We start from the raw sequence: 24763 nt of genomic DNA, 5'->3' as shown, positions 1-24763 counted from the left end.
TATATATATATATATATATATATATATATATATATATATATATATATATATATATATATATATATATATATATATATATATATATATATATATATATATATATATATATATATATATTATAATAATTTAAATAATTATTCGTGCAAAGGCATTAATAAAGATCGGAAATTGATAGATGCGCTATACAATCGAATTCCTAATAAATACTACGAATAATTATTTTCATGAAAAAGATTTTTATTTTTAATTCTCAGCGGAAAGTTTAACAAATTTACGGTTGCATGGCTTATATTTTGTTTAAAAAAAAATGTGCCATTAATGTGCACTTTTAATTATAACGATTTTAAAACAATAATAGTAAACTAATGAAATTCAAAGGGTTTTAGTTCAGAACTCGTTCTGTTGAATCATACATTTAAATGTAATAAAATACTAATTTAAACATCTAGACTTCAGTTATAATCGAACCAGACGCTTCAAACTAATAACTATAGTTGAATAAGCAAATGTCCTTCCTTCGGTTTTAATTAACCCAAGTTCTGAAAACCGAAACTATAACTAATTGCTCGTAATCTGAATGATCTCTGGTTTCAAAACTTCAGAAAACAAACAAATAAATTATGAGTGTTGAATAGACATCTTTAAGCAATATACAAAATAATATACTGGTTTTCAAAAATAAAAAATTTTAGAATTTAAATTAAATTGCTTTTTAATGATCAACACTGATTACGCGCAATGCTTAGGTACGGCAGGGATGACTAAAAATAATCTATAGGACGACGCGAACGCCACTTTTTAAGCGTAAAACCGGTCTGTCAAAAGCGTGTTGCTTTTCTAAAACCCCCCGGGAAAAGTTAAATGTTTCCCCTATATCAGTCCCTGAATGGGGAGTAGAGAGATAAACAAATACAATACCGCCTACACACGTGCAGGAAAAATCGTTTAACCGGCATTAAATTTTTCTTGTTGAAATTTCATAGAAAACTAAATTGTAAAATGACCGATCCTGTGGGAAATTCGGGAAATCTATCTGACTTAATCGGAGCTATAGACCAAGGTACTAGCAGTTCAAGATTTCTCGTTTTCGCTAGTGAAACAGCCGAAATTGTTGCATATCATCAAATCGAAACTAAGCAGTTATATCCTCAGGTTGGTTGGGTTGAACAGGATCCCCTTGAAATTTTATCCTCTGTTCAAACATGTATAGAGAAAACGGTTGAAAAGCTTAGAAACTTTGAAATTAATCCTCTCAACATTAAAGCTATAGGTGTAACTAACCAGAGGGACACTACTGTCGTATGGAATAAGTTCACCGGTAAACCGTTATACAATGCTATAATATGGCTTGATACTAGAAATGTGAACACTGGTGATCAATTAAGTAAGAAAAGAGGTTCAAAAGCAGTGATGGAAAAGTGTGGTTTGCCAATCACAACATTCTTCAGTGCTATTAAATTGAGATGGTTAATTGAAAATGTTCCACAAGTTAAAGAGGCAATTGAAAATGATTCTTGCCTGTTTGGAACAATTGATTCCTGGTTAATATGGAACTTAACCGGAGGAGTTAATAGCGGTATTCATGTAACAGACGTAACAAATGCCAGTAGGACGATGCTCATGAACATAAGAACTTTGGAATGGGATCCATGGTTGTGCAATTTTTTCCAAGTACCCATTTCTATATTGCCGAGTATTAGGAGTAGCTCTGAAATTTTAGGTTGCGTTTTGGGTAGTTCATTAAATGGAACGCCTATCTCCGGTTGTTTGGGTGATCAAAGTGCTGCTCTAGTAGGCCAACTATGTTTTAAACCTGGCACAGCTAAACATACATATGGTACTGGATGTTTCTTATTATGTAACACTGGAAAAGTTCCTATATGGTCCAAGCATGGACTACTAACTACTGTAGCCTATAAACTGGGTCCTGATAAGCCGGTTACTTATGCCTTAGAAGGTTCTGTTATTATAGCGGGTGCTTTAATTAGATGGTTGCGAGATAATCTAGGTATAATACAAGATTCTGCATATATTGAAAAACTTGCTAGTTCTGTTGAAAGCACACATGGTGTATATTTTGTTCCTGCTTTTTCAGGTCTTTATGCTCCTTTTTGGAAACCCAGTGCTAGAGGTATTGTTTGTGGGTTAACGACATTCTCGACACGTGCTCACATAGCACGTGCAGCTTTAGAGGCTATTGCTTTTCAAACATGTGAAGTAGTTGATGCTATGAAATTAGTTAGTGGTTTTCCTTTAGAGGATCTAGTAGTAGATGGCGGAATGACTAGTAATTCTCTATTAATGCAACTTCAAGCAGATTTTTTGGGTCTTAAAGTCATACTACCTTCTATGCCAGAGACTACAGCTCTTGGTGTAGCTATGGCAGCTGGAGCAGCTAAAGGTATTGAAGTATGGGATATAGATTCTACAGTGTCAAATGGCGTCACAACTGAAACTTTTTATCCGAATATTTCATCGGAAGAAAGGAACTCGAAATATTCTTCGTGGAAAAATGCCGTCAAGCGCTCAATGAGATGGGAAGATGATAAAGTTATTGATAATCCCATATTAAAATCATTGCCGGGGGGATTATTTGTATTTTCGTCCTTTGTGCTTCTCCTTTTTGCTGAAGCCTATACCAAAAAATTTCTTATTTAGGTAGATATAATTATTTATTTATCGTTTTCAAATAGTGAAACTTGGGTGAATGCCAGAACTATAATTTTGTGAGAAACTGATAAAAATTGGGATGTGTGATTAAGATTATTTTTTACATTATGTGATAAATTTTTTTTTTCAGTTTCCACAAATCAATTAATTGACTTATTTAGGATTTTCAAATAATGAACGCAATGGAATAAGATGAGAAGTTTTCTGTATTTGTACCTGCACCAACATAGTCTCCAAGTTTTGGTGACTTCAGTGTAGTTTCTCGCTTGAAAAATATCATGCAAGGGGACCAATTCAAAGTGTGTAACTACTTTGCTGGGCAAATCACTACACATATTTTTAACTTTTGTACGTGCCAAATATCTGGTGCCTTGATGAAAACAGGTACTGATACAAAAATATCCCCATAAAGTTCAATGACAGCTCTGTGATAATTTTGTGAGAAATTGATAAAAAATTAGGATGTGTGATTAAGATTGTATTTTACAATATGTGATAGAATTTATTTATTTTTTTTAACGATTTTCACAAACCAATTCTCCTAAAGTATTCATTTTTAGAAAGGTAAAGCATTTTTGGTAAAAAAAAAAGAGAAAATTCTCAGTATTCTGTAACTCAGCATCTTCTTGCAAATTATTTAAATAATCTGAATCATTCTTACATAAATGGATTCAAAAGGAATATAATTTGATTATATTACAATTATACAAATGGGTTGAGTTATTAAAGCTTTTTGTCCTGCTAATATATAAAAGAGATAGATATATAAAATTTTCATGAAGTCCCTAATTTGTTTCTTTCTTAAAGCTTATTAATTAAAAAACATGTAAATGTCTCAAGAAATTATTGGAGCAAACACAGTAAAAAAATTGAAAAAAAACAGTGCTAACTTGAAGTATATTTTATTCTAAATAATAGTTTGTAAATATAATGTAATAAAAACTATTTTATAACTTTTGAAAAAATTTAATTTATAATAGTTAAGCTAGGTAGATTTGAAAGGAAGTGATATTCTTATGTTAATAAAAAGCCATGTTGATTTGTTTTCTTTAAATTTATGTCATGCTTAAAATTTTCCATAATAAATAATTTAAATACTCGTTTAGAAAATAAGCTACTTTTATTATATAGTTTTTTATAATTTAAAATGAGCTACAGGCTTATTTAAGTAGAATTTCTACAACAAACTAAGAATATTCTAAAAATTAAGAACATACTTGTAAAACTAAGTAAACAAAAACAGAGTAAGGTTTCAGACATGTGTTGTCAAAAAATGATTAAAACAGTTGAAAGTCTAGAGAATGGTACTTGAAAATTCATAATGAATTTGAAGTTTTTATGATAATCTAAACTATATTATCATAAAGAAATGTGATATTTAAATATATTTTATTGTATAAATATTAATGCATAATTAACAATAATTAAATTAAACTAGAAATAATAAATTTGAGTCAATGGGGAAAGAGTTTCTTTTATATTCACATTTATTTAATTTAAAAGTTTCAATGAATTTTTAAGTAGTCTGAATGAAATCTATAAATAGTTGAGTTATTAATTTATATTATTAAATGGAAGTCTTATGTTGCAAAAATTTGTTATTTTTTCTGTTAATTTTAAAGTTGACTGGCTTGAAGTCCAAATTAAAACAATTCATTAAATGCAAAATTATCTTTAAGAAATATATGTAGGTATATATAAATTTAAAAAAGAGAAAATGATTTTGTGAAATTTGCATTTATAGTTACTTTACTTTGATAGAAAAAAAAATAATGGCATCTATCAGTGTTTCCCCAGTGCGCGTACCCCCAGGGGTATGGGAACAGTTTAGCGGAAGTGCGCATTCTTATGCGAAATATCTTACAACAAGCAAAAATTCCAAAAAATTAATTTAAAAACAAAGTCAGTCATGAAAATTTACGACTACATATTTTTCTATTGACCATTTTTTGAAGAGTTAACAGTTAATAATTAGTGGTGTCAACAGCAGTTGTGATTTTTAACTTTTATGCAATTTTTTTATAGTAAAAAATACATTCATTTTTTAATTTGTGGTACATAGCATTACGAAAAATTTAGAAAGGGTACACAAAAGTCATAAGTTTGGGAAACACTGGCATAGATAACAATTTAATAAAAGTAATGCTTCTTATTTCTATTCAAATTTATTTATTTCTGGACACGTTATTGCTAGTATTTGAACTATAATTCACTTAAGTATTGAAACACAGTCGCACTAAATTCATTTCCATTATATTTAAAAAAATATCTGTACTGCTTTTGAGCTATTTAATTAACTTAATTATCAATATGAAAGTACATTTCTTACAGATTTATAAGATGTTCAAAAGAACAGACATTTAGATATATAACAACAATATGTTAAACATTATATATCCATTTTGATGAAGTGAAATTTTTTTTGTCTGAATGCGTCCCTCACTATGCTAACTTCATATTTTGTTTTGTGCAGACAGTAATGCATGCTACATACCAAATAATATACAACTGTTAGTTTGTTTCAAACTTAATCGAAGCATCATGCCTCATATTCTTAATGTTCAATTTTTTAAAAACTTATTGGCGACATATTTTTGGATTATTGTAGGGGACAAAAAACCTTGATCTTGCTTTCCACACTATCAGAAAAAGCTTGGACAATCTAAGGTTGATATTGTGAAAAAAATAGGAAATATTTACTTCAATAATAATTTTGCTGAACTTGACTTTTTGATTTTTATTTACTAGACTAAGAGAATATTTATATATATTTTACTTACCTTTATCAAAATATATAAATAAAAAAATACTGTTATAAAATTAGCCGAGGAAGTATGAGTATTTTTCTCTATCATTTATTATTGACTTGTATTATAAAGTATGTAAATTCATTCCAAAAATTAATAATATTTGTTCATACATTAAATAATTTATTTTGAAATGCATATGAATGACTTCTGATTAAATTATATAAATTTTGAAAAGAAAAAACAAAACTTGTCTTATGCATTTTTTCCAACTGGAGTCACTTTAAAAGCTTAGATTTTTTTATATATGGGGTGCAATGTAGATCTACCTCCTCGTGGTGCACCCCGGGCAACGTTCATACGGCAAAATGATCTACAACTCTGGTATGAGTAGATCTGGTTGCGAATCTTTGACTATTCAACAGTGGAATGCGGGAGACATGTTTCATGCACACTCCAGTTTGCTTGGATGGTTTAACGCAGTGTTTCTCAAAGTGTGGTACACGTACCCCCAGGGGTACGGGGACGTATGCGTTCTTATGCGAAATATCTTGCAACAAACGAAAATTTCGAAAATTTTTATTTATAAACAAAGCTGTGTGTGTGTTTTACTTATAAACAAAACAAGCCGTGAAAATTTATGATTACAAATTTTTCTATTGGCTATTTTTTGCAGAGTTAATAGTTAATAATTAGTGGTGTCAACAGCTAGTTAATAATCAGTGGTGTAAACAGATTATTAACTTTTGTGCAATTGTTTTATAGTAAAAAATACATTCATTTTTGTATTAGTGTTACATAGCGCGAAAAATTTATTGTTGCTGTTGTTAATTTACGTCGCACTAGAGCTGCACAATGGGCTATTGGCGACGGTCTGGGAAACATCCCGGAGGAAGATCCGAAGACATGCCATCACAATATTGATCCTCTGTGGAGGGGAGGGCACCCCCGCTTCGGTAGCCCGACGACCTGCGCGCGAAGTCGAGCACTTTACGGTAGCACAGTTTAACGAGGACCGATACCGCACACCCTCGGTCCCTACGCAGACTGATCCAAGTGGTCACCCACCCGCACACTGACCGCAGCCAGTGATGCTTGACTTCGGTGATCTGCTGGGGACCGTGTCTTAACGATCAGTTCACTGCGGGACCACATTCCCGTACAATTGAGAAGAGGAGAGGGGTCAAGACGTTGTGTCTCGATTGTATTTTCGGCAATTATTGGTATGGATTTTTACATGATTTTTCAATGTCCCAATATATTTCCGACAATATGAGAAATTCGGATCGCACGTTTGAGTATTTACTTTTTAACGCAATGATTATCGATTTTTTTAGCAGTTATATCTATTGATTTCAACATAGTTTTTGAAATCCGATATTTTTCATTACAACAACCAAATCTCGATGCGAAAAACGTATTTGAGTTACCCCGTCGTCGATCTTTATTCCGGTAGTTACTGACTGCTACGGATTACACGATTTTATTTTTTTTTAATGTGATAATAATTCACAAAAAAGAAAATGGTTAGTGGGTTTTTCTCCCAACAAAATGCGAGAATATCGCTCATAATATTAGAATAAAAAAAATGAAAAATTACACAATCAGTTATAAATTATATACTGAGTTTTTTTTTTTTCGTTTTTTAAACACAGCGCTTTCACAGCATAATTTTAAAAAATAACATGTTTCTCGAAAGCAACCATTTCATGAAATAAAATGTGAGTAATATTTCTAGTTATTAGTAATTATGTAGTTAAGGCCCTTTCTACGCTGAAAGACAAGTCAAATTGAAGGAGCTATGGGTGGGAGAATGGGAGGAATAGGCGTGGACATAGGGGGTGGAGATATACTGAGCGACCATGGAAGTCCGGGTTACATTTTTTGGCAAAACTCAATATTTAAAGGGTGCGCCAAAAATAGATCACGCAACTACACTTATTACTTTTTCACTATTTTTGGTGTATAAAACGGAGGTAGTGTGATTCCTTGTTACTCCTCTTATTTATTTAATTATTTTTACACCATTCATATTTCCTCATCATTCCAAATATTGGTAATATCAAATAAAATTTAAAATAATGTATGACACTGTCTTTTATTCCTTAATATTAGGAATGCCTTAAAACATTACTCTGCTCTAGAAAAAGATTTATATTATAAATATTAATAGTCTAACTAACAATAATTTTGTATAAATTGTTTTGGGTCTTTCAATCTTCTTTCTGCGTATCCCCAACAGTAAATAAATATTACAGCCTCGATATCATTTTGAATTTTCTTTCACTCACGTAACTATGTAATATAGCGTGTATATAGTCATTACATCTCCGAATATTTCAAACCATATTTTACTTAAGAATTAAAGTGCGCAAGGGTTTTACTAAACCGGGGACAATTAACTTGCATTTAATGGTGATCCTAAAGGTATATTCAAAGGTATATTTTATATTTCTGATGTTATTGAAAAATGTGAAAACTGTATTTTTCATGATTCACGACGAATAAATCTTAATGTCTTTTTCTACATTCTCTTGAAGTTTCAATAGATCTAAAAAAATACAACTGAAAAATTAAATTATAAACTTTCAAAAATTTAATTTTAATGTATGCAAAATTTTTTATTTGAAAAAAAAAGTAAGTAACTTTAAAATAACACAGTAGTCATTTAAGGATTAAAAGAAAATACAACATAATGTGAAATTAATATTTTTACAATGTCTAAACAAAATAATAATTCATAAAATCCAAATTTAAATAAAATATAAAAGATAAAAAGCGTAATTTCTTAAATGTGTGCTCCGTATATTTTATAAAACAATGTGTAATAACAATACTATAGACTAGTTTTTTACACGTTATCTATCAGTTATAAACCGATATACTAGATTTTTTTTTGTTAAAGTTATCTTTATCATTTGCAATTCTAAGACAAGAATTTTGTTTTAAAATTTTTTAAACAGAACTAACGTATAGTTACTATTAAATTACAATTGACAAAAATCAAAGAACAAGCATTTTATCAGAGACCTCTACAATTTTTAACAATCACAGGTGGTACTTTAGTAGATGAATAAAAGGTAGCATATACTTTCAAATGTAAACATTAATAAGTTTACGAGTAAAACAAAAAGCAAGTAAAAGAAAAAAAATCTATATATCTAACTGGTTCGAGAGGTCCTGGCTAACAAAATTATATACTTACTCTAACTTTTGAATTGGATTCTTCAAAAATACTTGTAACAACGAGTTAGAGGATGATGTTTTAACATGAGAGTTATCTTAATTTTATTATCTGCTGGGTCTTAAAAAATAACAGTAAAAAATATATTTTAATATATCATTTCAAAATTAAGTACAATTAATTTCCTTTAACTTTAAATTAATAATTTTATAAACTTTTCTGCATTCAGGTATAGATACTTAAATTTTGTAGATGAAAAAAAGCAAACAAAACTGTTAAGCGAGTCTCGCTTTTTATAACACATTGCTTCGTTTCATTAGGAAAAAGCCGAAAATTTATTTACTAAAACGAGTACACTATTGCGGTAGTCAACCTTAAAACCGAAAATTAAAAATTTTCTTTCATTTTAATTATTTTAATCTTATTTTTATTACAAAAATTTTAACGCAGAAGAAGTAAGAACCACTGAGCCTACATAGTTTTCAAATAAAACAGAAATCTTTGTACAAATTAAAGAATTTTTGATGAGTTGGGTTAAAAAGTGTTTGATTTAAGTACTTCACGAAGCAAAAGAATAAGTAAAGCAGTTTATACGAAGTAAAATATATCATAAAAACTAGATGAGAAACATTGAAGTAATTTTCTCTAACGAAATCATGCTTTATTAATACCCAAGTACAGATCTCGACAGTTTTCAATTTATCTCTTTTGATTAGATATAATATTATCATTTTGTTTATAATGTATTTTAAACAAACTCTACGTATTCCATGCATACTTTTCCAAATAAAAATGTTTAGCGGGTAGTAAAAGGGTATCCTCTTTTCTTTATTATTTTATTCTCAGACTATTTACAATGACGCGGAAGTAACACTCCCTCCTCCTTCTAGTTGAGGGGAGAGTAAAACTGGTTCTTAAGCCCCGACCCCCCAACCCCTAAACCTCCCCCGACCCCCCAACCTCCAAACAAATGCCAAGAAGGCTTTTGGAAACCAGCCTCAATCAGAACCATGAGCTTGTAGGGAATAAAAATAATTATTTTAATGATTATCCATAGCAATTTTTTTTTAATTTTTTAATGCTTTCATAATTTATAATATTATTTTTATAAAATTAGTTTATTTCATTATTAATATTTTACCATTTTCAGTTTATTTTACATTATAATTTGTTTAAATTATTATTTTTATTTTCGCTTCAATGCTTTAGCATGAAAAGCATACTTATTAAAATTAATTTTTAATATTTTTTTCTTCAAATTTTGTAAAAAAATTTAAAAATTAAAATCTAACTTAATTTACTTTTTAATCCAAATATATGACATACATAAAGAAATTCCATGATTAATGCAATTACTCTCACCTAATAAACATTAAAACTAGTAGACATTTACAATAAAACAAGCTAATCTGCTCTTGATACTTAATTACAATCCATTTAATTACAAAAATGTATAAGATGTAGAAAAGGGATGAAAGAGTTGAAAACAAACGAAGATATTTATCTCAACTACATGTTTATTATGCCATAGTGATTTAATTAAATAAAATCCGATAAATGCGTTATAGAGTATTTGAAATCAAAATCTCGGATAATATCTAAGTGAAGTTCTTAAATCAAGTCATTGTCCCTTTTCATCTTTAGTTATATTATTATTTAATCAAGATGACAGATTGGGTCACTGAAGTATTCCTAATTCGATAACATCCTAACGAAATTAAATACTTAATATCCCCTCAAAAAATAGTATACTATCCCCTCAATATATATTGAGGGGATATTAAGTATTTAATTTCGTTAGGATGTTAAAAATAACAGGCAATTGCGAGGATTGGAGAACGAATCGAGTATGAAACAAAGCCTTCTAGTAATTCATATTATCACAATATATAATGCATTGCTCGATATGTGTTAATATATAATATATTGCTCGGTATGTGTTAATATATTACTCGATATGTGTTAATATATAATATATTGCTCGGTATGTGTTAATATATAATAAATTGCTCGATATGTGATGATATCCTATATATAGACTATCAGCAGCATTTATTTCCGATGACAACAGCGAACAATACATTTAAAATTTAGTGCAAAAGAAATTAAACTATAAAAACTGGGGTAGTAGTGAAAAAAGTGAATTAGAACAATATCACGAGTAATTGAGTAGTTCCGGAGTGCGAGTATGTGGAGAGCGACTGCAAACAGAAGGATGTACTCCCAATTTTCTAAAAATACATTGTAGAATCTGTGAAGAAGCTAACTATTTTCAATGGTAGTTTAATTTATTCTGCTTCAAAGAGTGAAAAACATGAATTATATTATGTTTAACTTTTCACTCTTAAAAATAAATCACTTAAAGCTATTATATCGAATTTAGTTTTTAAAGTTTTTGAATAATATAATTAAAACAGGGGATCTGGGTAAATACCTTAACCATGATCATCCTAAATGGTAATAAAAAATACTATATATATATATATATATATATTGTGTGCACAAGGGATGCTGTGAGTACTTTATTCTTTAGACATAACTCAGAAACGCATTTTTCTTAAAAACAAATACATAAGTAATTGAATCAGAAAAATTCCCAGAATGATTAAAGGGGCCAGGATAGCCTGGTTGGTCGGGCACTGAGCTCATGTCCAAAAGGTTGTGTGTTCGACCCCAACCGGCCGATCATTCCCTGTGTTTACATGGTGACTGATCAACACCTCCTTGAATGAAGGCCTCAGCACGACACACCCCTCTCAATCCTTAGTAGTCCAACGCGAATCCTTGCCGCGTCTTTTCAGAAAAGCTTCGATCGGATACTTTATATGAGTTTGTTTTTAACTAGAAACTTACCTTTCAAAAAATAAATTTTTTTAAGCACTTTACTTCTCTACTGAAAAGAATGAAATTTAAACGTATACTAATATTCTGAGACAAATTATTTTAATTGCATTATCAATTGAAATAAAGATATTAAAAAAAAGGTTTGCAGTCTAATATACCTTTTGTAATTTATGTTATGGAATGAGACAATATTATTTGGCAATTTATCTATGTAAGCATTTAGTATTAGTCTTTCATTTAAATATATACATAAAACATGCTATATATAATAAATAATTTTATTATTGAGTAAAATTTTTATGAAAACAAATTTTCATTTTTAGGACAGCTGATATAAAGTTATATCCTTAACTTTATTGAAATTTGAACACAATTTTAAATTAGTGTAGTATAGTAAAATTATACAGCAAAATTTTTTACAAGTTACTAGCTCACAGCTTTCAAAAATGAAATGTGATAAAACAAGCAACAAAATTGTTTATTTCAAATACAAATATAGAAACAATGTAAGATTTCATTTTAAATCTCTTCAGCTTATAAAAAAGATCACATTAACTTAAACATTAATTTATTAGTCTAGTCATACAAAATATTTTTCAAATAAACTCAAAAAGTATTATAATGCTACTTGTCTAATAAAGTTACAAATAAAAAACAGAAAAACAAAAAGTTGCATCAAAAATTGATTTCTTATTTTAATGTTGAAAAAAAAAAGCAGCTCCTTCATTTTAATGTTTGTAGTTTTCTTTTCTTAGTTTCTGGTTCAATTTTAGATTTAGTTACTTTTAAGTTTAAGTTAGCTTTCTTTTTATTAAGTCGTTCAGTTAAAATTGAATCATTTAGCTTTTTACAATAATTGCTTAAAAAGGTGTTAATGGCTCGAGTTACCAAAAATTTTACTATGAAACTGGAATCGTGAGCAGAGCATTGATTGTTATTTAAGAATATTTCCTTTCTTTCCAAAACATTAATAGTAGTATCAATAGCCACAACTTTATGATTATGCATTTGTTGAAATGAGCTTTCAAACTCTTCAGAAACTAATTTTTGAACTACCACATATGCGTGCAAGATTATGTCAACAATTTCATGCTTAGGGTATACCAAACAACCTCTGTCTAATGTTTGAATGTAAGAGTTTTCCACTTCATCTACCACTTCATCTATCATTTCCACTTCAAAACTCAATGACTGAATTTTTATCTGCGGGCAATAGAGGTTTTAACTTAGTAAGTAAAATTTTTACTGAATCAATAATATCTTTAGAGCTATGAATATAGTTTGTATTTTTAAATAAATCCAAAATTTGTTGCAAATCATTTATAGAGGTTAAAGTATAGGGCATAGAAAAATTACCAATTGATGATAACTTTACATTTTTAAAAAAACATTCCACGGATAAATTTTCATTGACTACTACAGATTTTATAATGTTAGGTTGAGGTTCAAAACAGAAAGAAAAGAAACATGTTTTTGAAATAAAATCCTGGCATGACCATGACGAATCCATGTTATCTCTGAGAATCCTCTTGAATTCCTCATAATTATTGAAATAATGGTTTTTTTTCATATTCCTCAGAAGCCTGCAAACTCTCTTTTATGGCAAGATTAAAATTTTTCTCTTCTAAATTCCTTAATTTGTCTTCTCGCGATTCTCTCAGAGGAAGATCTTTAGTCATATTCTCTGGACAACCTTCAAAAATGGTAGGAATGGCATCTTTTTTCAATTTAAATCGACTTTGGGGAATTTTTTTTATTTCACCAGTCTTTGTGTCAGTTTTCACAGTTTCTTTAACTATGACATCCGATGAAAAATGTTTCTCACACACCTAAAAACAAGTATACATTTTAAGTACTTTGTTTTTATTTTTAACTATTTCTTCAAAAAATATTATATTAAATACTTTATAGTTTTGATGTCATAAACTTTTTTACATATTTGATGTAAAAAAAAAAAATTAAAAAAACTTTTAATGTTCTCACATTTAGTTCTCACTCTTAAAATGTTTTCATATTTCTAAACTCAACGGAAAACAATTTCAGAAAAATCAAAATATTTGTTGAAAGTCATACTCAATGAAATATGATATTCAAATTAAAATTTCAATTACAATTTCTTTTTTTCCCCACAAAACCAAGACTAGTAATGCACAATACCCAATGATGTAAGAGATGCAAATTAAAATTTAAGTAAAACTTTTAATTTCAGGTAAAATTTTAAATTATCACTCTAGGAAAAACAATATTAAAATACTTATAGAACTGTTGTAACAGAGGTTCGTGATTTTTTTTTTTTTCGAATTATTTAAATTTTCGGTTTCATATTGTTGTGAGTTTTATAGCCTGCATTATGTTTTCACATTTTCTCAAACTTTCTCTCACAAAAATGTAATTTAAACAAATTTTAAAACTATGACAATCATGAAAAATTTGTACAATCTCATTTAAAATGCCTTCTAAATTTAACATATATTTTTTTTTTATATCGTTTCATATTGTTTGAGTTTTATAGCCTGCAATATGTTTTCATATTTTGTCAAACTTTCTCACACAAAAATGTAATTAAAACAAATTTTAAAACTATGAAAATCATGAAAAATTTGTACAATCTCATTTAAAATGCCTTCTAAATTAAATATATATTTTTTTCCAAAAAAAATTAATATAATTTGATTTAACGACATGAATGAATATTTTAAAAAAGAAATTGTTGATTTAAATCAACGAACCCCGATTGCAACAGAAATAAACAATAAGTGAAAAAACTTACTCGAGAATTCTTAGTGATGATAAAATCCTTCCGTGAGAGTGCTTGTAGCCAACGTCTTTGTTGAGCTTCATCTTTGGGAAAACTAAATACGGCAACTTTTGGACCGTTAGCATAATTTCCTTTGCAGTTTACTGCACAGCAATGGTAAGGCATGACACATTAATATATATTGCAAATATGTAATCCAACAGTAGCTATCATAAACTTAAAACTTCACAAAAACGAATTAAAAATAACAAAACACGTGGAAGGGAAAAACAGGCGCCAACGAGGGTTTAAGGGAATGACTGTAATGGTCATCGGAATTCCATTTCGCCAAAATGAAAGGTATGAATGACGCCAATGCTAATGGAAGAATGTGGCAGCCATTCAGGTCTACTTCGTTGGACTACTCACGGATCGGATTTTTCATTTATGTTAACCCGTGCTGAGGCCTTCCTTATTCTAGGAGGTATTGGACTGATGCACGTTAAATCTGTCGATTCGTAAAGTCCTTCAGGAGTTTCCTTGTCTTTTGGATTGGTTCAAATTACAAGGCTATGGAGTTAAACATTAGTAGTCGTAAATTTAAAACTGGGCCAATCGTTCAACGATGGTTATAAAATATAATTATAAAAGATCAGTGGTAGCTCAGGATAAAAAGCTCGCCTCCCAAATGAGGAGAACCAATTTCGAATCTCAGCGATGGCTGGTAGATATGAATTTTGCACCTGGCGACTCCCCAACCGCAGTACTGTTTTAAAATATATCCAGTGGTGGACGGACCCTGGGTTAGAGTCCCCTTGCAGTTGAGCTAACCGTAAGAAGTTTTCGTGGTTTTTCTCTCTATGTACAGCAAGTGTAAGTTAGTACCATCAAAACACCTTTCACGGAGACTAGTTTCTCCCAATGCTTGATCCAAGAGTTCTCTTGTCTTCTGGGTTGGGTTCAAAATTACAAGACTATTAAATTGAAGAATGATAGTTGCAGACTGAGAACTAGGTCGGCTTTTCAACACCGGTTATAAAATTAAATAAAATAATTATAAAGAGAGCTACGGAGGCCCAGGGGATAAGGCATACGCTTTCCAATTTGGAGACCCAGGTTCGAGCCCAGAGGTGACTGGTTGATACGAAGTTGGAATTCCATCAGGGTTAGAATTCCATTTTCAGTTGAGCGAAATGTGGGAGATTTTTGTGGTTTTCTTCGCCATGTAATGTGAATGACGGTTATTAGTTTAAAGAAGCTACGAAGGTTAGTTTGTTTCAATGCTGGATCCAGGAGTTCCATTTAATTCTGGTTTATTGTTTTAGATTAATCAGCTTCGAAATGATAAAAGACTTTAAAAGTTATAACTAATTAAAATAAGTCTAACATTGATTTTATAAAAAATTTGCTGTATAATTTCTGATTAAAATACGTATTTACAATCTAATTTAATCTATCATGATTAACTTAATATTAGTCGATTCTTCACTACTTGTAAAAGTATTGAATGTCTGTTGTATAAATTGAAAACAAATCGTTGAGCGTAGTAAATGGCATATAAATATTTTTGGCATGCTCATTTAAAATTTCTTCAAATTTAAAATCTTTATTGTAAGAAATGTACTCACAATACTTATAAATATGAATATGTTATCAAAATATTTGGCAATCCTTGGTAGTTTAAAGTTATTGTATGAAAAAAGGATTTGCTAGAAATTAAATGGTTATTAGAAAACGAAGCAGGGGTATTACTTTATCGATATTTCAGTTGCTGATAGATATGGTTCCATTTTTTATGGAAGATTCCGATAAAACAAATACATTATACGAATATATATATATATATACATACATATATTATGTATGTATGTACAATAATCGGTCAAAATAATCGAAACAATCCACTACTAATGCATTTTTTCATATTTTTCAAGGAATACTTAGAAAATTATTTAGAACTTTTGAAGTGTTGAAGTCATGCGTTTTCTCATATATATTAATAAAGTTTAAAGCTTTTAGAGATTTGAGGGACCGGTAAAAAATTAGGAACCAAGAATAATGTTTTTGAATACCTTATTCGAAAACAATAAGCGAAAAGCTTGTGAATCATGTCAATAATGTTGATTATCATATGAAATAACAATCGTATACATACTAATATAATTAAACTTCTATTATAAAACAATCTGATTTTTTTAATATTTTGAAAAGTTGTTTTATTATGCATCAGAAAGTCTTATTTTAGTTCTATTATACATAAAAGCTAAGCAAGCGTGGCATCTTAGTTCATAGTAGTCCACCATCTCATTTTAGTTGAAAGATCGTCTTCTCCCTAGTACAACTACACATTTGAATAGCCAGAAAAAAACCGGTTTTATGCATATACCCCATAGTAACAGGAAGAGATGGATACAGTTTCTTGTTTTTCTTATATTCATTATTTAACTTATTTCCTTTTTCTTTTCTTTGTTTTCTTTTCAGTTTTCGTTTCTTATACTGTTTACGCTGTTTCGAAAATATAAAGTAAACGCGCGAGGGAGGCGAGATGCGAATACATGGGGAGGGGACATAAAGATTGTATACAGCTGGAAATTGTATTAGTATAAATTATTTATTTCCGAAATCTTATCAATAATGATTTACTATATTTTATTATTTTCTTTAAAAAAACTGGCAACTGTCAGGAAAAAAATTAAGATCGTAAGGAATAAAATAAGATTTCACTATTTGTGATTACAAAATATTCATCAACATTTATTTTTTTCGGATAAAAAAAACTGTCCCGTATCTTTATTATAACTATCCGAAAATATATTGATATTTATGGATTAAAAGTAAGAAATGATTTTCTTACCGGTTTCCAATATTTCCATTTTTTTTCCTCCCTTCTTTTACTTCTTTTTTTTTAGTAATTGTCGTTGAACAGCCAACCCAATTTCCAGTTTATGACTACCAACTCCGTAGCCTTGTATTTTTGAACACAATCCAGAAGACAAAGTAACTCTTCAATCAAGTATTGGGAGAAAATTTGCCTTCGTGGAGAACGTTTTGAAAGAACTAACCCGTCTTTGCGTTAGGTGGACATGAAAACCACGAAAACCTACCACGGATAGTCCTAACGGATCAATGATCCGTCTGATTTTTTATTAGCATTGCGCTCGGTGTGAGCCGTGGGCGGATTTCGTATGACCAACTATCACTTGGATTCGAAATCGAATCACCTCATTTGGAGGAGAGCACTCTATCCCCTAAACAACCACGGCTCTTCCATTTTGATACGTATGTTACCGGCAAAGTTTGTAAGTCAACATTCTGTGGAATGTCAAGGCGTTGTTATACCTAAACTAGCCAGTGCCTGAAAGGACTCTTATTTCTCACATTTTCTAAGCATTCAATGTAATGAAAAACCTGCAAAGTATAAAATATGTCTATGATTCGTTTCGAATGTGTAATGAAATGTAATTCAAACGTCTTTGAAGCTTACCATATCAGAGCAAGTAGATTAATTTTAATTTCTTCATTTGTATATGAAAATTTTGCTTCCCTTCATATGGCATGGATTCTTCAAGGCATAAATTTTGTTTTATCCAACTTTCATTTTCTCTACGCATCTTGAATACATTTATTTAATGGCACTCTCATTATTTTTTACGAATAACATTTAAATTATTGAGGAATGCGCGTGATTTACAGAATAGCCTTATCAGGATCTTTTTTCTTACTTTGCCTAAATATCATTTGTCATTCTATAGAATGTCTAGCTATTACATATAGTGTCTAGGGAAAGTATGTAATAATTCTCATATTTCGTGCTTGGCAAAAAAAAAAAAAAAAACTGGCATTCTATGCAATGTTATGGAATGCCGGTGTTTTATACTTTACCCCGGTAACAAATGTATTATTTATTATTTATAAGAAAATGTATTATTTATTGAAGGGGTAAATCATGTGTTATTTTCTGAATATAAATTCATGTATCTAGTTTCAAAAGTTTAATTTAGAATTATTAAATAATGTAATTTCTCTTTCCATCGAAATTAGATTATTCCATTAAATAATCAGCACAATTTCCTATTAGAAAATTTATATTTTTTCTGAATTTTTTTGTGAGTTTGCTATAAGAATTGCGAATAATGAAAAAATTAATAACAGTACATATTTTTACTTTTCAGAAGAAAATAATGTTTACTATTCCTTGAAATAAAAAAAAATTGTATTTTGCTAATAACCTGAAAGTTGTAAAAATCGCAGAATCAATTTATTCCAAATAAAGCTTCATATAACTTTTCCCCTGAATTCCTGTTTTTAATGTATGGGTAAATGCATATTTTGTAAACTCAATTCAAATAAAATTTATTGAGAGTAATTTCACAGTTAATGTTTTTAAATTTGTGAAATTTTTTTACCGATAACTCAAAAATAATTTATTAAAAACTTTTGCAAATTTTCCGATTTGTTGATTTCTATATTTTAATGAAAGAAATACAGAATCATTCATTCAGGGGAAGGGGGTTGATTATGAGACGGACGCGCTGCCTAGTTCGCTATCGAGGCTCGGTGAGGGGTTACTAACTGCTGACTAAATAATAACAATAAAGTATAGTGTCTTTCCATTTGTATAATACCAGATTTCAATGCATACCCATAATATTAATTCTTATCTTTTATTCCAGAACTTTAAGAATCGAAGGAAAGATCAAAGACGTAAAGCGTTTTCCAAAATAAAATTCGCAAAACATTAAGAAATTTCTACAAGTAAAGAAAATCACTTATTCTACCAGTAAGGAGAGGCTAAAATTTGGCTACTTTTTTCGAATGAACCGCCATTCCTTAAACCAATCAGTGACCAGCCGACTAAGGGGGTTGCTTTTTTTTCACTTCGCATAATTAGGTAAATCAACGCCTTCATTGTAGGTGGCAGCACAATAACTCAGTTAGCTTAGATTTAAAGTTCAAATTTCGTGATGTCTTTGTACCATTTTTCTCGGTCAAATTTAAAAATAATTCTATTCTTTTTTTTTTAAATGAAAGATAAGAATTTAACCTTAATTTTCCCTTCTTAAAAACTAGATGAGAGAAAAACTACTATGGATAAAAACTGTTGGAAGTTGGAATGAGTTTTTCGAATTTAAAAAATAGTAAAAAAATTTTTTAATTTAATTCCAGACAGGATAATAAAGATATTTTTATTTTCTTTCGTTTCCAAAAAACAGAACGTTATTATCTTGAAAATTGACGATTTTATGCAGTACTGAACTGTCCATAGAATAACATGGGGGTTGCTTTTCTCCCGATCGAGCGAGAGAACGGCCTTAAGTTAATAAAAAATCTGAAATTTTTTTTAAATATTTTATCTACACTGATTTTATGCGTAATCATCTTTTAGGAATTTCCGGGGCAAATATGACAGGTTATCTTTATTTAATACTCCTATAATTTTGTGCCAATTCTTGAAGTGATTTTATTGCAGGTCAGTTTAAAGGTAACTTACAATTTTTTAACATGGTTGAATAAATTTGTTGCAAAATGCGTTCTAAATGTGCTCTTATGAGGTTTTCAAGTTAATTTTGAAAGTTAAGCTCAGTGCTTGAAGAAACCAAATTGATGCTGTTCAAATACTGCACAGGAATCTAAAGGGAAGTTTATATTTGCTGACTAGGGGAAGAGGAGTATGATCATTGCTTACACAGGACACTGAAATACCTTTATTTCCATTTTTTTTAACAATCAAAGAAAATAAGTAAATAAATTCCTTTTTTTCTCTCTTTTTTTTTTTTTAAATACACTTTGAAATAAAAGTAATATTTGCGGAATTTTACAGGTCAAAAACTCTGACCACTGAAGGAAAAAATACGCCAAAATTTTTAAAACTTTTATTTGAATTTAATCTTAAAATTAGACTGAAATTAATAACTAAAGTAAAAGTTAAAAAAAAAAGATGGGGAGTCCGACATTCTTACATAAATATTGGAAAGGATTTGCTTGTTTTTAAATATGGTTACACAATATTTTATAATACCCCATTGTGTTAAATGAGTAAATTTTTCATTAAATAAAGAGAAAAAAATATTACACATTTTAAAAAAATTATTGTTATGGATGGTGTTTTCCACGCTAGGGAATGCTGCTAGCTCCATCCCGCCTATACTTCCGGCTTACTGTTACATGTGTATTTTAAAGCCATTTGGTTCATAACGTTATCATTGTGTTTCGAGATTCTTGCAAACATGGTATTTGATTTCTTATTACTTGTGTTTACAATGCTAAAGGTGCTGACACTAACGTAAGATGGTGCACAGCTTGCATCAAGAACAAAGAGTAATAAATAAGTGGAAAGAGGTCAAATCAGGACTGCCAAAAAAGCGAGTTATTCAAAATCTAGCAACCGTGTCACCTTTTTTTAACAATATATCCAAGATACAGTAAACTCCCTATCGCCTGCCTGTATGGAATTTTGCTTGATGTTTCTTTAGTTTCTTTCCACTCAGCATCAGTTAACTTATAGTGTTTAACACTTGGGTCTAAGGGAGTTGATGCTCCTCTGAGTAAGATTGCATCAAAGGTCTTCAATACTTCTTCTACATAGGATGTTTGGTCTAAGGTTAAGGATCCATCATCATACCTTTTCACTTTCATCGATAAAATTTCACCTACTTCTCCAAGATCTCTTGCTCTAAACTTTTGTTCAACCTTAAGTTTAAACATGTCTATGGCTTCTGAATTTCCAACAATAAGCATATCATCAACATATATGCCAAGGTAAAGTGTTTTATTTGGATGATAGTAAATGCATGGATCACTTTTAGAACGTGTTAATCCATAATCTCTCAAAAAGGTGTCGAAACACGTATTCCACTCTCTTCCAGATTGTTTCAATCCATATAGGCTTCTTTTAAGGTGGCAGACAAGATGTTCTTTGCCTGGCACTATGGCTCCTTCAGGCTGTTTCATGTAAATGTCTTCTTTTAAAGTACCATTCAGGTAAGCAGCAGTTATATCCATTTGATGAATATCCATTTCACATTCCACAGCTAGTGCCAATAAGATCCTGATAGATTTTAATTTGATCACGGGAGAGAATGTTTCTTGAAAGTCAATTCTAGGAATTTGCATGTAACCTTTAGCTACCAGTCTAGCTTTAAATTTATCACAATCTCCTGTCTCAGCTTTCTTTTTCCGAAATATCCATCTAGAACTGATAAGCTTGACATTTGGTGGTTTGCTAACAAGCTCCCATGTTTGTGCACAACGTAAGTTTTTAATTTCTTCATCTACGGCCTTTTGCCACAAATTTGCTTCTTGTGATGTTAGAGCCTCTTCCAATGTTACAGGGTCCCTATGGAATTGCTTTGCATTTGCAGAACATGCTTCTTTTGCCTTGTAAAGTACATAATCTTGCAAGTGTGCAGGGGTTTTAATAGCTCTTGTGCTTCTTCTGGCAGAATCACTTCGACAGACTTGATTATTTGGCTCTTCTTGATCATGTTCTAGTTAGTTGGACTCTTCTGTCACTTCAACTTGTTGGTAAGTCTGATCTCCACAAACATTATTTTGGGATTCATCTTGGCTGATGGCGTTTGTGTCTGGATTCTGATCTATTTCTTCTGGCGATGTTTCATGTAGTTCAGAATTTGGATGTTTATTTGATTTTTCATCACTTGAGTTCATATTGTCTGTGTCTTCATTTTCAATAAATAAGGAAATCTTATCTTCATAGGGTCCTTCTTTGGTCAATTTGAAAGGAAACACATCTTCTTCAAAAAGCACATCTCTGCTGATAAAAAACTTTTTTCTTTCTGGATCCCAGAATTTATATCCTTTGATACCACTTGGGTAACCGATATGGATACATTCTATAGCCTTTGGGTCAAATTTGTTCCGCCTTTGAAATGAGCGTGTATGGCTCCAGGCCCGACATCCAAAAACTTTCAAGTGATCCAAGTTCGTTTCTTTATCTGACCATAACTTTTCTGGCGTACTTCTTCCAATTGCAGTAGATGGGCGTCTATTTCGGAGATAAGATGCTGTGCACACAGCTTCAGCCCAGAATTCTGGCTTTGCTCCTGATTCTATGAGAAGGCATCTGGTTATGTTGATCAAAGTCTGGTTCATCCTTTCTGAAATTCCATTTTGTTGAGGGGATTCCGGCACAGTTAGCTGCCTTTGAATTCCATAATTAATAAGATAGTTGTCAAAGATTTGTGATTTAAACTCACCTCCATTATCACTTCTCAAAATTTTTATCTTCTTGCTGTGAAAATTTTCAGCCATTCTCTTGTATTCATCAAACTTCATTATGACTTCATCTTTAGTTTTGATTGGATACACTGTAGAGTAACGAGAAAAATCATCGGTGAACACAGCAAAGTAATTTGAGCCTCCCAGTGACGGCGGTGAAATCTTTCCTACTACATCAGAGTGCACAATTTCTAACGTTTCATTAGCTCGTGTGTTTGAGATTTTTGGAAACTTCTTGCGCTTCATCTTTCCTTGAATGCACACAGAGCATGGCTTGTTTGTTTCAAGATTGGATTCCTGTTTACTTTTGGTGGTTATTATGTTTCTCAAAGTGCCTGGGGAAGGGTATCCTAGCCTGCGATGCCAGAGTCCATTCGACTGGATCGTTGAAATGTACGCTGCAGGACAATCTTCTTCTATAATACATATATAGTCTTCCCTGTCTTCTAGCTCTCAAAAAAATTTCACCAGTATTTGCTAGTATTTTTGCTTCACCATGGGAAAATTCAATCTTAAAACCTTTTTCTTCAATCCTGCCAATCGACAGCAAATTTCCGCCCAAGTCTGGTACATACAATACATTTGCAAGATTAATGTTGCTTTTGGTAGAATCTTCTTGAACTGAAATAGTGATGTTTCCTGTTCCGGTAACTTGAACTTTTTCAGAATTCGCCACTTCTACTACTGAGGTGTAATCAGTCAACGATTCGAATTTCTTTCTGTCTGACGTCATGTGCTCTGTAGCACCACTGTCTAGAATCCAGATTGTTGAGTCTTCAGCTTTAAATTTATTTGTTAAAAAGGCCCAGTTCGTTTTTAAATCTATAGCAGTCTTGGCACTGCTTTGATTTCTTTGTTGTGCTTCTTCACAATTTTTGGAGATGTGACCCCATTCTCCGCAGCTAAAACACCTGACAGTTTTCTTCGAATTTGCAGCTGTTTCGCTGTTTCTTTTTGTTGTCCATTTCTTCACAGTGTTTGTCTGCATTGGTCTTTTTTGATTATAGTTTCTTGTGTGAAGTGCCCGTTCTTCCTGCTCTTCAACATTTGGCACATTTCTATATATTCTTTTTTCTTCAACTAATAGTCTTGACTTCACAATGGTTGTTGTCAAGTTATCTTCGTCCTTTTCTAAGTTCAGGATTAAGCTTCCGTATGATTTTGGCAGACCTATTAATATGACGAGGGCAACTTCTCTGTCGGTGAAAGCGTAACCACCACTCGGCAGTTTTCGGTGTATTTCAATCAATCTGGTCAAATATGATTGAATTGTTTCACCAGGCTTCAAGGTAACGTTAAAAAAGTCCTTCATTAATTGTAAAACATGCAGTAAGCCAAATTTTGTATGCATATCCTTCAATACAATCCATGCGTCCCTCGCTTTGGCGCAGTCGCCAATATCATCCAAAAACGTATCTTCTACAATCAAGAACATTAGAGTTAAAGCTTCATCATTTTTCTTTCTCTCATTTTCGGACATTTCAGCAAGTCCATAGCCAGGCTCAACTGCCTCCCAGCATTTCTTCTGCACCATCAGTGCACGGGCACGTATTGCCCATGCATGATAATTTTCGCCGTTCAACTTCTTCAATTTGTATTCTTCCATAGCGGCGATTATTATTGTGCTGCCTATCTTCTTAGATCCGAATTTCTAATATTTATTTACACAGAGCGTCGTGCTGATAACGTGTTGAAGTTAAATTTCAATTGTAAATAAACAGATCATTATGAGAAAAAGAAATATTTTAATAAAGATTATAACATAAGACAAACTTAGACGAAAAAAAGAAAAGAACACTTCTATTGATATATTTTCTACAAATTAATAATAATAAGTTGCCAAAATCAAACGAACAAAAACAAGGCAATGCATCAGTCAGACTGCTTACAGCAACCTCGATTTTCTGATTTCATCAATAACCTCCGGTCCTGGAACTTTATATTCTTTCATAAGTAACTAAAGCAAAATTTCACTTCAAACTCGCAATTTCCGGTTTATGGCCTGTCCCAGGGGCTCTAATTTACACTAATCTGAGTCGCTATGACGTCAGACTTCCGATTTAATTTTTTTTAGGATACTGGGTGAATAGAGTCAGTTTCATTAGCAATATTCTGTCGATATATTGATTAAAGGATATATCCTTTATATAGGAGAAAATCCAATGCCCCCAGAGCATAGTCAGATCATGAGACTGTTCGGGATTAAAAGGATGGGTTCTCATCTAGAAAAAGGACATGTTTCATTCTCATTTGGGTTAGAACCTCGCATAATCAAGATATCAGAAGACAGGATATCAGAAGACAGGATCAATAAAGTACAGGGCCCCTGAATTAAAGGATTTT

General features: G+C 30.9%; 2 protein-coding genes across 3 annotated transcripts in view; one reads left to right on the top strand and one right to left on the bottom strand.

Annotated features, from left to right (window-relative positions):
* The window catches only part of LOC122270557 (THAP domain-containing protein 2), a 32052-nt gene extending 17543 nt beyond the window's left edge, over positions 1–14509 (bottom strand). The window contains exons 1-2 of one of the 2 annotated variants that reach the window (XM_087165861.1): positions 14216–14509; positions 11708–13274 (exon numbers count right to left, since the gene is read on the bottom strand). In XM_087165861.1, coding sequence (XP_087021987.1) covers positions 12990–13274; positions 14216–14368 — 438 coding nt within the window. In that variant the 5' untranslated portion in view covers positions 14369–14509 and the 3' untranslated portion in view covers positions 11708–12989. Of the gene's footprint in view, positions 1–11707; positions 13275–14215 lie in introns of those variants that run through there. The other variant, XM_087165860.1, reaches the window with a different exon arrangement.
* On the top strand, positions 863–5666 carry LOC107437783 (glycerol kinase-like). The gene has a single exon (XM_043048933.3). The coding sequence runs from the start codon at positions 1000–1002 to the stop codon at positions 2656–2658; it is 1659 nt and encodes a 552-aa protein (XP_042904867.2). The 5' UTR covers positions 863–999; the 3' UTR covers positions 2659–5666.
* Positions 14510–24763: the final 10254 nt, after the last annotated feature.

Source organism: Parasteatoda tepidariorum, chromosome 6 (genome assembly GCF_982258835.1).
Source record: "Parasteatoda tepidariorum strain Cologne lab strain chromosome 6, Ptep-v5.0, whole genome shotgun sequence".
NCBI classification, from domain to species: domain Eukaryota; kingdom Metazoa; phylum Arthropoda; class Arachnida; order Araneae; family Theridiidae; genus Parasteatoda; species Parasteatoda tepidariorum.
Note: the sequence above shows the minus strand (reverse complement) of the source record. Positions and strands in the feature narration are given on the sequence as shown.